We start from the raw sequence: 12577 nt of genomic DNA, 5'->3' as shown, positions 1-12577 counted from the left end.
AAATGAATATAACAAGAAAGGTTTAGGACCCTTTGGCAGGTAAATTATCCCAACTTACCTTTACCTGTGCCTGTTTTTTTGTAGATTGATCATATAAAATTAATGCCGTTGTCTGATTAAGTGTTATATTGATTGATCTTTGTTTCTATATTTTAAAATATCCGATATTAAGATTTATATTGATCTTTAAAAAAACATTTCCTGAGCTATTAAACAATTCACAGTTATATTATAACCTTTCAAAATTGACGAACAAACACCCCAACAATGAATCGCTTAATGAAGTGCAGATGAAATTCAGCAAGACCTTCCAATGATAAAAAAGGGTGTTTTTATTCGATTTTACAGCTCATTTTTTTTCACATTATGAATAAAATTGAATACTCTTGTAAAGAAGCTACATGTAGTTGTCTATTTTTGGCTTTTTGAAGACCGCGTTACTATTTTGGCGATTCCATGCTAGAATAATCAGCCATCTTCGCAGCATGTTTCATCCTACAGTCCAAATAAACGAGGAACTTAATTTGTTTGTGTGGTATACCCAGTTGTTGTGTGTCCGGACGATCAATTTTAGAAAGTCATTTGGAAAAAATTACAAGCGAAGTTACATCAATTTTTAGTACAAAATGTTACAAAATATTATAGAGAACAAAATAGAGGATGATTACAACTATTGAATTCATATTTTTAGTGTAATCTTAAGACAAAAAAGAAGGCTTCAAAAATATAAAGTGTCCGGACACCCGACCCCCCATCCTAATAATAAAGTACCACTGGGTAGTCTTATAACGAAAAAATGACAACGAACAAAAAAATGTTGTCCATGCATGGGTGAAGTAGCGGTAAAAATGTTTTGCTGTCGTACTGCACATTTCCGAGTCCCGTACGACACACAACATTTATGACCGACAAGTTGTCAGATCTGACAACTTTCCCCGATTCTGATTGGCTGAGAGGTACTGTTGCTATGGTAACTTTAGGATAAAACGGGGCTTGTCGGATAAAATCCTTTCATGAAACGCTCCCCTGTACGACACACAACATTTTTACCCTTACTTCACCCATGATCAAACCTTTTTGTGTAGGTAATCATTTTTTTCACATGACTGCCAACTATCACTTTAAAATAGGCAAAGCAAATATTTTTTTTATTGCTCAAGCATTTAGCTAAGAGACTATAAATTGTTGTCGAAATGTCCCGTACGACAGGTATGGAATCGCCCATTGTAGCTATTAACATAGAACTCTCCCTAGCGACTTGTTGTTGGTTTTGGGTTGGCTTGTCCTATTGGCCCGAATTCACAAAGGTGGTTTTAAAAACCCACGCTTGAATCCATGGTTTATGCAGATTTCATGTATAAATTACGCTTAATTTAGCGCGTATCGGGCGCGCGTGTAAGAAACGTCCAATGCTAATGCGCGCTTTTGTCACAGTGCGCCAAATTGATGCCTGTTACCATGGTTAGATACGCTATTTTATTCATTAGTCCACCGTTTGAAGAGTGGACTCATGAATAAAATAGCGTATCTAAAATGGTAACAGGCATCAATTTGGCGCAATCTGCATTGGACATTTCTTACACACGCGCCCGATACGCGCTAAATTAAGCGTAATTTATACAGGAAATCTGCTTAAGGACGTTCCACAGTTAAAGTGAAATCCATGTCATCTTTATTAGAGCAAGTGTGCTTTTTAAAACACCAAAAATGCGCTAAATGCTTTGTACCTATGTGAATAAAAAATAAAAACCACTCTATACCATTTATTCAAACTCGGGCTAGTATTCGTGATTCTTGGCAGCACTGCAGAGTAAAGTATTTTGAAATTGTAGAGATATTTTTTAAATGGTCCATGGAATAATTCAATTTTTTTAGCTTCATAAAATAACCTATCGGATCTGCAGTTAGAGTGCAGATGATGAGAAAAATCAGCTCATACCCACAGCTAATTAATCACATGTTCATCCATTGTGACGTCAGCGCGCAGAGTGTAAAATATGCGCAGATCATAATGCGCACAAACATAACTGTGGAACGTCCTTAAACCATAGATTCAACCGTGGGTTCTCAAAACCACCTTTGTGAATTCGGGTCATTTGGTCTCAGCTCTGAAATGCGCTACTCATGAATTCAATCATTATTAATATTATTTTTATTACTATTACTATTAGCGTCATTATTAATGCTATTACTATAATTATTACTATCATTATCATTTAGGAAAATATTAGAGAATGAAGAGAGCTTATTTGATATGTTTATTCTTTCCTATTTGAAAACCTCAATATAGGATATTATATTTACACTGAAACCGGTGATATGGACTACGGAGCAACGGCGACCCTGACGTCTCCATCTATTCCTCCGCTGGGAGTGGATGGTGCTTGCGTGACGTTTTGGTACCACATGCTTGGCAGCTACATAGGAACATTGACGGTATACAATCCTGTTAATAATGAACGCTGGAAGAAGACGGGTAACCAAGGTAATATGTGGCTGCAGGCAAATGTCTGGTTAGAATCGTCCGCTTCAGTTACCCAGGTAAAATATCGTTATTTCACCAATTTTCAATTTACAAATTCAAGATGGCCAGAAAGATGATCCTTATTTAGCCTTTGCCACAGGCACTCGGTGCTGTTATTAACTCCCGAGAGCAGACAGTACCTGGTCATTTCTGTATTGGCGTATTAGCTTTTGCTTTTGCTAAACATATCTTTTTTTTTAAGTGAATAATAACACCGTTGATAAGTCAGTACACACATGTCGTTTTGTCAATGTAACTGATCAATAGAATAGTTCCGATGATAAAATTTGCCTAAATCAAGTTTTTAATAATAATCAACATCTTCAAGTTACTGTATATAATTCTTTGATTTTAATTACAAATATTTGCATTTGGTCATTCACTGACTTTTAAAAGTATTGGGGCTCAAATTTAGAACGAATAGCAGATTGATCGGCTGCTGATATTGTAACATTTTTTTCTCTCTCTCTTTTTTGTGAGGGGGCCTTTTTTTTTGCCTTTATGTTATGATAAAACAAAATATTAAAAACTAAGCTTTAGAAAACTCTATACATGGTATATATAGTTTTGTACGTGCAAATGTATTTTTTTAGCATGATATTTGGTTTATATTTCAACAGGTTTACATCAAGGCTATGATTGGTGGAGACTACTACTCTGACATCGCTATTGATGACGTCATGATCCAAAACGGCCTAATCTGCGAAGATGCATGTACGTTTGTCTTTTTTTATTTATCTCGAGTTTGTTCGTTGGGAGTTCATTCCTACACGTGTTGTGTGATTACTGATAATACTTCGTGTACCAATCGTTTGGAGATCGTACACATCATATTTTCTTGTCTCACCACTTTTAAAAGGTTACTGACAACCTGGTTATTCACACAATTTTTTAAGTAATCATATTTTATCCCCTTTATGATTAGATTCCTTTTTTTAATACTTTTTTTACTGCTTCATGAGCTTCTCTTTTATCATGGATACTGGCGCATTACAAATGTCAAAATCATTATTTGAACTCATTTGTTTTCGTTCCAACTGAATTTGGACGGACTTTATTCGAACAAGGAAAAGGTTTCGTTCCATATGGTTTAAGAAATAAAAAAGGTGTACTTAACAACCGCGTAGCCAGGATTTCATTTTGGAGGGGGCGGTAAATGCACGCGAAGCGTGCCAACACTTACAGAGCGCGCGAAGCGCGCTCCCTAGGGGGTGGGTGCAGGGAGGGTGAGTTTCCCCCTCCCATGCGAAGCGCGAAGCTTTTGGTGTTTCATAAATTAAAATGAAAAGGAGCCGTCTCTCTTGTCTCTAGTACCTATATCAGCTCCAATTCAGTTGACTATATTGTGATTTTGAACCTTGTTTTCAAAAGTGATTGTGAACGCACAAAAAGGAATACAATGGAGGAAATTAAAATCATAATAACCCCGCGCGAAGCGCGGAAGCTAAAGCGTTTTATCAATTTTTTTGCCATGAAAAGGGTCACGAGAAAAGGGTATTCTCAAAGATATATTGAATACTTCCCTTGGAAATATCAGATTTGATTACAAACAATTTAGCGACAGTGCATATCTTTAACTCGCAAAACAGAGGGAAAGAAGTGTATATGCAGGGAGGAAGATATTCCTCCCCGCGCAGAGCAATAAAACTCTGAAATTTCAAAGGGAGGACGTTTCATCAAATGCAGATATATCTAATACCCCATCGGCTCTAATCCAATTGATTTCCTAAGATTATTGAACTTCATTACAAGGAAAATAGTGCGCAAAAAGTTGAAACTTCTGTGATTTATTAAAATTATATAAAAAAGGATGCCTAATTTCTTTGACTTATCCTGAAGCGCTTCATTTGAATTATAAAGAAACCTAAGTGTCATTCAAAATTTCACACTGAGGGCAAAAAACAGGACAGGAGATGAATGTGCAGGGAAATAACATGAAGATTAATAGAATTTGAAAAAATATTGTACTTTTTTATTTAATACGACACGAATTTTATACATTCCTCTTTTTAAATTAGGAACCTGTTTGCCCCAAATTATGGTTGTTTAGTAATGACCTGAAAAGCAGGAGAAGTTGACTTTATGGAGGTGACGGCAGAAATTTATATAAAGATTTTGCCCGCCCGGAGCCGACCCGACCAGAAGTTGCGCGATCAATAAAAAAAAAAGATAACTTCATATACTTCGGCCTAACCTTACTCTAATTCCATGCCCTATTCTATACATTTGAACTTTAACTGGCAAGAAACACATATAGCTGAGGTGGAAAAGCAGGGTTAGAGAAAGGGTGGGGTAAACAATGGAGAAATGTCAATATTGTCATTTAACCGCGCGCAACGCGGAAGCAAAATTCATATATAAATTTAGAGCAAGAGTGAAGGAGTTTCTCTTTTGAGAAAAAAAAAAGAATAAAAAGAAAAAAAAACCGACAAAGCTACCTTTCTTCCCTTTCCTCCCTTCCCTTTTCTTTTTTTCCTCTCTTTTTTCCCTTCTTTTTTTCTTTTTGGGGACGTTTGGGGGGGGCGACCGCCCCCACCGCCCCCCCCCCCTGGCTACGCGCCAGGTAATTAACACCCCCTCCCCCCCCCCCCCCACCGAAAAAAAATAATAAAGTATTAAAAAATAAATGAATGGAACTCTGATGCGAATGCAGAAAATATTATTTTGTATCTATTGAGAGCAAGACAAAAATTCTGAAGATAGAAATGCTTGATTGTGATTATCAATCCCACTATAAGACGCTCCGAATCTGTGCTGTCTTTCTGACCTTCAATCATTTGTATTGTGATAAGCCTTCTCATAGCTCGGTATTTACCCGCACAATTAAGATAAGAACATTAGACATTGTTGACAGAGTAAGTTTACGATACGAATCTCACGCTGATAATATCAGCATAATGCTAATTTTGCATATATTTACTCTGATATTCTTCATGATCGTTAAAGGTAAAATCCTCCCCAGAAAAATGCTGATTTGATTAAATAGAGAAAAATCAGACGAGCATAACGCTGGAAAAAAATTCAAGATCAGATGTAAAATAAGAAAGTTGTGATAATTATAGTTTCGCTTATTTTCCTCATAACAGTGATATGCACAACTTAGTGACATGCAAATGAGACAGTCGATGATGTCCCTCACTCACTATTTCTTATGTTGTGTATTGTTTAAATTAGACAATATTTCATTTCTTTGACAGCTTTAACAATATTGAACAACTTTACTGAACCATATAGTATTAAACAATGCTAACCAGGGGCCGCGGTACGGTTTTCAAAGCGGGGGGGGGGGGGGGCTGACCATGCAAACATCACAATCCTATGGTCATTTTTACGTTTTTGTACACGGTTTTGGAAAAAAAGTGGGTTGGGGCTAAAGCCTCCCCCCCCCCCCTCCCCGCTTCTGCGGCCCCTGCTAATTTTACACGTTCAGAGATTTTAATATAAAACTCAATTTTGGAACGAGGTGTACATCAACGTTTAAAGACAAATCGTATGAGATGTACAAAACTTCGGTGACATTTAATTCTGTTTTGGAGTTATTATTCTATGATCTTTATTATAATTTTATGGTTCATAAAATGTTTCAAATATTCATGCAAAGACAAGAGTATCAAAGCTAACTTTGCCAATTTCAAACCGGGCTTTAAAAAGGAATAGAGGAAATTTTTTTAGAATGAATACACGGAATAACTTGTATTAGACATGAACTGATTCCATGCATCTTTATGCATAAAATGAGTTATGTGATAACTAGGAATTTTTGTGATGAGTTGATAAATAAACGCAAAAAATTCTTGAACAACAAAAAAATCTTAGAAAGTATCTACGAATTAACCTCATTAATTTCTATTTAGAAAACATATTTAAAATGTCCTACACGTATCAACATGGGTTGCAGTTAAATAAAACATCAAACAACATTTTTGATGAATCCATAATAAGGGATCATTTTTACGGGCGTTTAAACTTTTTACCTGTTGAGGCAACATACTCGTAACAATTTTGGGCTCTTATTTAAAGCTTTTCCAACCTGTGTGTGTAGAAGGGGGGGGGGGTTGCTGAGTTGAATAAACATGAATGCGTACTTCCCCGTACACAATTATAATCCGGACTTGACCCGTAAATCCTTACTCTAATTTTGTCAATGAGTATGGTTGCAATGTGTCCTTTTCGCTCACCGATTATATAAACAATATAAATGTTCCTTATAATAAATGAAGAGCTCACTTTCAAAAGGGGTTAGGTCGGTTTTTCATCAAATCTGATTTTCATGTCTTAATGTATAGATTTTTAGTAGCTCTATAAGATGATACCAAAGAAAAGTTGAAATTCCTATTAGAAAGTGAACTAAAATGGCAAAGAAAAATCATTTTTTTCAAAAGGGGTTAGGTCCATTTCAGTTTAGTTGCAAAAGGGGTTAGGTCCACACAGAATTGTTTTGGAAAAGAATATCTTTAAAAAATATGAAGACAGGTAGATTTTTCTGATAACCAATTTTATGTTCTCATGGTAGGGTGTCATGAAAATTCAGTTTCGCATAAAAATATTGCAATATTGGAGAATTCAAAAAAAATATTTTCTTGGAGTGGACCTAACCCCTTTTGCAACTAAACTCTTCTGAAGAACTCATTTGTCAAAAATGGTTAGATCCGTTTTTCATGAATTTTATTGTTTTCTGTCTCTAAACCTCTAAATTTTTAGTCACTCTGATGATACCAAAGACAATTTGAAATTCAAATGAAAGAGTGAATGAAAGTGGCAAAGAAGAATCACTTTTTTAATCAAAAGAGATAGGATTCATTTCAGTTTACTCGCAAAAGTCTACAATGATATATTTTTTTTAATATATAGAAAAAATTGAAGACAGGTATATTTCTTTTATACCCAATTTTATGTTCACATGGTAGGGTAGTACATCATGACAATTTAGTTTCTCATACGGAATATTGCAATAAGTGAGAATAAAAAAAACTTTTTTCTCGGAATGGTCCAAAGTAGACCTAACCTCTTTTGCAACTAAACTCTTCAAATATAGATTATAGTATGATATAAATTATTATACTTAACAAAATTAAAACAAATACAATGTTGTCCACAAAAATTCTAAACTACGTCGCCCCGTTGTACTACAAAGTAACAAGAGTAAATGTGTCATACAAGAGTTAACTACCACGATAGACCACTATTTTGTTCACGAAAGATCACCGATCATGTATTCTTCTGCTCCTTCATTCATCTTTCAATTATCTCTCCGTGATCCTTTTGCAATCTAGGGGGCAATCAAAATTTTGCGTACAATGCTACTTCCTTATATATAGCAAGGATCCAGCGAAATCATGCGACTATTAAGCATGTCTAGGGGGACAATTATAAGACGACCTCTATTGCAGCGGTAAACAATTTGAAAATTGTAACTGCCCTCCCCCACCCTCGCCGACGTTGCCCCCAATGGCCTTAAGTCGACACATGGGCCCGTATTCTGAAGTCGGGTTAAATTTAGACCATGGTCTAACTCTGTGCTAAAATTATGGGGAGCCAAATATTTAAAAAATATGTTTTTGTTGTATATTTCTCATGTTTAATGTTTTGCTTTTCTAATGAAGAAAAATACATCAAAATACTTAGTTTATCATTCCCAGACAATTATGAACAATTTGGGAGTCATATGAGTCAATAGATTGAATGTGTACTGTTAGCGATTTGTGCCCCAATTGGCTCTCCATATTTAAACCACAACTTTAAACCAGGGTTTAATTTAAACCTTAGTTCAGAATACGGGCCATTGTGATTTGGGACATGACATTAGGATCCAATCGTTTGTAAATTCGTTCATAACTTTACGAACAACTTCATGAAAGACAACCAAGTGATTGACACAAGTTTATCATTATAAATCTGCAACCGTTTCCATCAAAAGCTCAATCTTTTTTGTTTTGATTTCAGCACCCGGTCCCAATGACTGTGATTTTGAGATCGATCTCTGTTCCTGGCACCAGGAGATTAGCAGGGATGATATAGATTGGGATCGAGTATCGTACGCAATCAACCCCAATCCTTTAGGACCACCGGCTGACCATACAAGGGGCGATGAAACAGGTAAATATGCTTTCAAGCATTAACATTTTGGCCTACTTATTCCGTCAATTCATATCAATAGGTGGATAGAGATACATCGCGCTCTTTCGAGGGCAAAAAGGTACCCCAGATGGTCAAGAACACACGAAGCTCTATCCTTTTTTCCCCTTTTTTTCATTTTGTGTGCGCTGCCTTCATGGAGTCCTTTTACGCGTTTCTGTGGACCCATACACTGCTAATTACACTGTAAAAAATGAAGTGCTAATTTAGCACTTACAGTGCTTGTATAGTGACTGCACTTCAAATGCTGATTTTCTAGTTTAAATTTGAACTAGAAAATCAGCACTCGTAGTGCAGCCACTATACAAGCACTGTAAGTACTAAATTAGCGTTGTAAAGCGTTGTGGCCCAGTGGATTAGTCTTCAGACTCTGAGACAGAGGGTCGTGGGTTCAAATCCCAGCCATGGCGTAATTATCTTCAGCAAGGAATTCATCCACATTGTGCTGCACTCGACCTAGGTGAGGAAAATGGGTACCGGCAGGAAGTAATTCCTCAAAAAGCTGTGTGCACCTGAATAGGTAGCCTAGCTTAGCCGGGTACTACTAATAATAGCAGGGCCTGCTGGGTGAACAGTTTTCGGAACTGAAGTGGGTACCCTGGGTAAATATACCGTTATTATTATTATTATTATTATTATTACTTCATTTTTTACAGTGTAACTACTTTTCCATTTCCTTAAGGTGGTGCGTGGGGCAGCGCAAATCGAGATCCATCCAGGTTATAATGATTTTGAGGGACGATAACTATATCAGCCGTTTTCTTAATTTTTTTTTTGTATCTCAATAATCGCATTTTTGCATTCTTTTCTTGAGACACTCATTGTTTTGCATATTTTTGAAAATATTCTGGCTGTTACCAACATGTAATTGTTGACACCAAGATTGGAATACTTGCTTTAAAAAAAAATTAAAAAAAACACCGAATGAGAAAATGACTTGCCCCACGTACAGTACGTCGGCATCGGCACTGTTAAAACCATAGAGCTAGTACAGATATCAGATTCCATTATGAAAGCAACGGTACATGAAGGTGTTGCCCCATATTAAACACTTTGAATATGTCTGGTAATTATACGTTTAGCTAATTCATTAAGGAAGTTCAGTACAGTAAAAACACAATCGAAAAAAAGAGCGAACTTATACCTCAGTCATATTTGCTCTACGGTGGCCGTGCGGCCAGTCGAAAACAGACATTTTATTAGTTTTTATTCAAACTACCTATATGTAGCCGGTACAAAAACAAATGTTAAAACGGCTGTTTTGGACTCGCCTTACGGCCCTCGTAGAGCAAATGTGACTGAGGTATGAGTGTAATGCTTACAGGACCAGCCTTTTCAAAATAGCCCTAAGCTTTAAAAAAAACCTATATGAAATTAAGTCACCCATAGAAAAAGAGATTCACACACTATATGGAAGTTGGAAAGATTAAGCGCATATAAAGACCTAGATAAATCACGAAATGCGTAAATGATCTATTCGTGACATTTATTTTAAGTGGAGGATTCCCAGGTGCAAGAAAACAAACGAACGAAAAAAATATCCCTTATATCGAACATGTGCCAGAATATATGTAACTGATTGTAGAGTATTGTAGAGTATATTGTTAAACGTTGCTTCATAGTAAAATTAGGTTTGCAGTATTAAACAAAAATGGCTGAAGGTCCGATCTACAGTGGAAAAGTGTTATTACAGTGAACACATGACTCAAAAATGTCTAACTTCTATTGAATGTACTACAAGAAAGTAAATCACTTAACATCTATTCACAGGTTATTACATGATGGTGGCCGAGTCAACCAACTTTGATGACGAAACAGCGAGACTGGTATCCAATACTATTCAAAACACTGATGACTTGGGCGCGTGTTTGGAGTTCTGGTACCACATGGATAATACGTATAGTATAGTGTTGAAGGTCCTAAAATGGATTAGTGGTCCAAGTGATGACCAGGAGGTAAAATGGCGGAAGGAGGAGGCACGTGGTCCAGGATGGCATCAGGTCTACATACACTTTACGGAGAAACAATTATACACGGTACTTTTGTTTTTGTTTTGTTTGTATAAATGCTTTAATATCATTTGATGTCGGAAGCGAAATATTGTCATAATTTAATATCAAATTAAACAACAAATGATGAACGCTGATAGGCCATTAACAGAAGATACAACTCTTCAAATTTCACAGTATAACAGTTTAGTATTTCTTAAGAAATAGTTTAGAATATTCGAAATTAGGTATTCTCGAAAATGGGTTTCGTTGCACCTCTTTACAATTAGGATTTAATCACGTGATGTAATGAGGACGGAATCGTTATAACATGCGTTTCTTTGTAGAAAATGTGACTATTATTTTTGAAATATCACTATGCATACTTAGAAATGATTTGCAAAGAAAAGACTTACCTACAGACTGAGTACTCACCAAACGGAAACCATATTTGTGTTATTTCCTTGGTTGTTTCCTATTTGGCTTTGATTGCCTTGTCGGGCAAAAACGCTACATGCGATAAGAATGCAGAGTTAATGGTGAAAAGCACGCCCAATAAGCATCATACAAAACATTGGTATTGCGGAAAAGTTATAGAGCCGCATGGAGATACCATTAATTATATCAGGACAAGAAGATACTCATTATTGTGTCGTCGTATATCATCAGGCATTGAGTTATACAACGTTCAGCGTTGAGATCATTATATAAACAACGAGTAAGATATTATGATGGGCCTATACGGTAAAGCAGTATAGTGAAATAGCTACTTCGCTAACAAATACTTACTGTCGATATTGTTATCATTATAACTTCACATTGTTATCGACCGTGGATTTTAGGATCGAAGTCGATCATGAAGTCATAAGCAATTTTAACAGCCACTGCATGAAACGACAAAAGATCCATTCGTAAATTATATGAACAAAATAATAATGTTTAGATCTACTTTATGAAGTTGTCAAACATACAAATTTCACATGTCCACTGCAGATAACCTTTGAAGCCACAAGAGATTTTGTCAGCGACGGTGCAGTTGCAATTGATGACGTCACTCTTAATGACGGGATATGCCCTACGCCAAGTGAGTAAACGCATGTTTTCTAACGATTAATGTCCATCTAAAGTAGGGTGTTATTAAATATGGTGCCATTTTACTAGCTATCATGGATTTAATTACCACTTATTGTGCTTAATGGTTGTCAGCGTTTTATCATGGTCGATCACGTTTTGAACTATTTTTTTTTATTATCGACATAATAAAGATAAATAATAATGTAAAACGCGAATGTCTGATTAATCTATTTGTCATGTTCATACTGCACTCAGAATATATCACAATATCCTTTTTTGTTAAGCAGTATCGGGGATTGCCTCAAATGTTTTATCGGGTATTTCGTTGGAAATAAGCTAAAATATCCGGAATATATCCAATATAAATTATACGTAAAAAGAGTACAGCAAGGGTTAACCTAATTGCACATCAATGAACTTTCTAAAGGGGCTGTAATACCAGGGGCCCATGTCATAATATTTGTTACAATAACAAATTTGCAATAAAAGTTAAAAGCTTATTCGCTGGTAGAAAATTTGTTATGGCAATTTGCATTTGTTAATATTGCATTTTTTTATGAAATGAGACCCAGAGTCCGTTTCCCAAGGACTCATAACTGTTGTAAATTTACCATTATTGTAATTACCATTGACGCCTTGATAGTGATTGGCTGTTGAGCCATTATTACCATAATTGCAAAGTGTATGTATTCCAGCAAAGGGTTCCCTGACGTTTAGCCAGCGTACGCGACGTAAGTAGTGCAAGACAATTTATTATATTGGTCTAGTCATATTTCTATTATGACAAACAAAATAAACGAATGCTTGATGTTGAGAAATATGATTACATTGCAGACCATTTCTTTATGGAATTCTA

At 35.9% G+C, this 12577-nt stretch overlaps 1 protein-coding gene across 1 annotated transcript in view; it reads left to right on the top strand.

Moving 5' to 3' along the window:
- Positions 1–12577, top strand: part of LOC129263573 (MAM and LDL-receptor class A domain-containing protein 2-like) — a 156310-nt gene that overhangs the window by 4384 nt on the left and 139349 nt on the right. Inside the window, exons 2-6 of the mRNA XM_064100623.1 lie at positions 2291–2541; positions 3145–3238; positions 8468–8620; positions 10430–10695; positions 11641–11731. Coding sequence (XP_063956693.1) covers positions 2291–2541; positions 3145–3238; positions 8468–8620; positions 10430–10695; positions 11641–11731 — 855 coding nt within the window. The remainder of the gene's footprint in view (positions 1–2290; positions 2542–3144; positions 3239–8467; positions 8621–10429; positions 10696–11640; positions 11732–12577) is intronic.

This window comes from Lytechinus pictus, chromosome 6, assembly GCF_037042905.1.
Source record: "Lytechinus pictus isolate F3 Inbred chromosome 6, Lp3.0, whole genome shotgun sequence".
Taxonomy (NCBI): Eukaryota; Metazoa; Echinodermata; class Echinoidea; order Temnopleuroida; family Toxopneustidae; genus Lytechinus; species Lytechinus pictus.
This window is presented reverse-complemented; position numbering and strand designations above follow the sequence as displayed.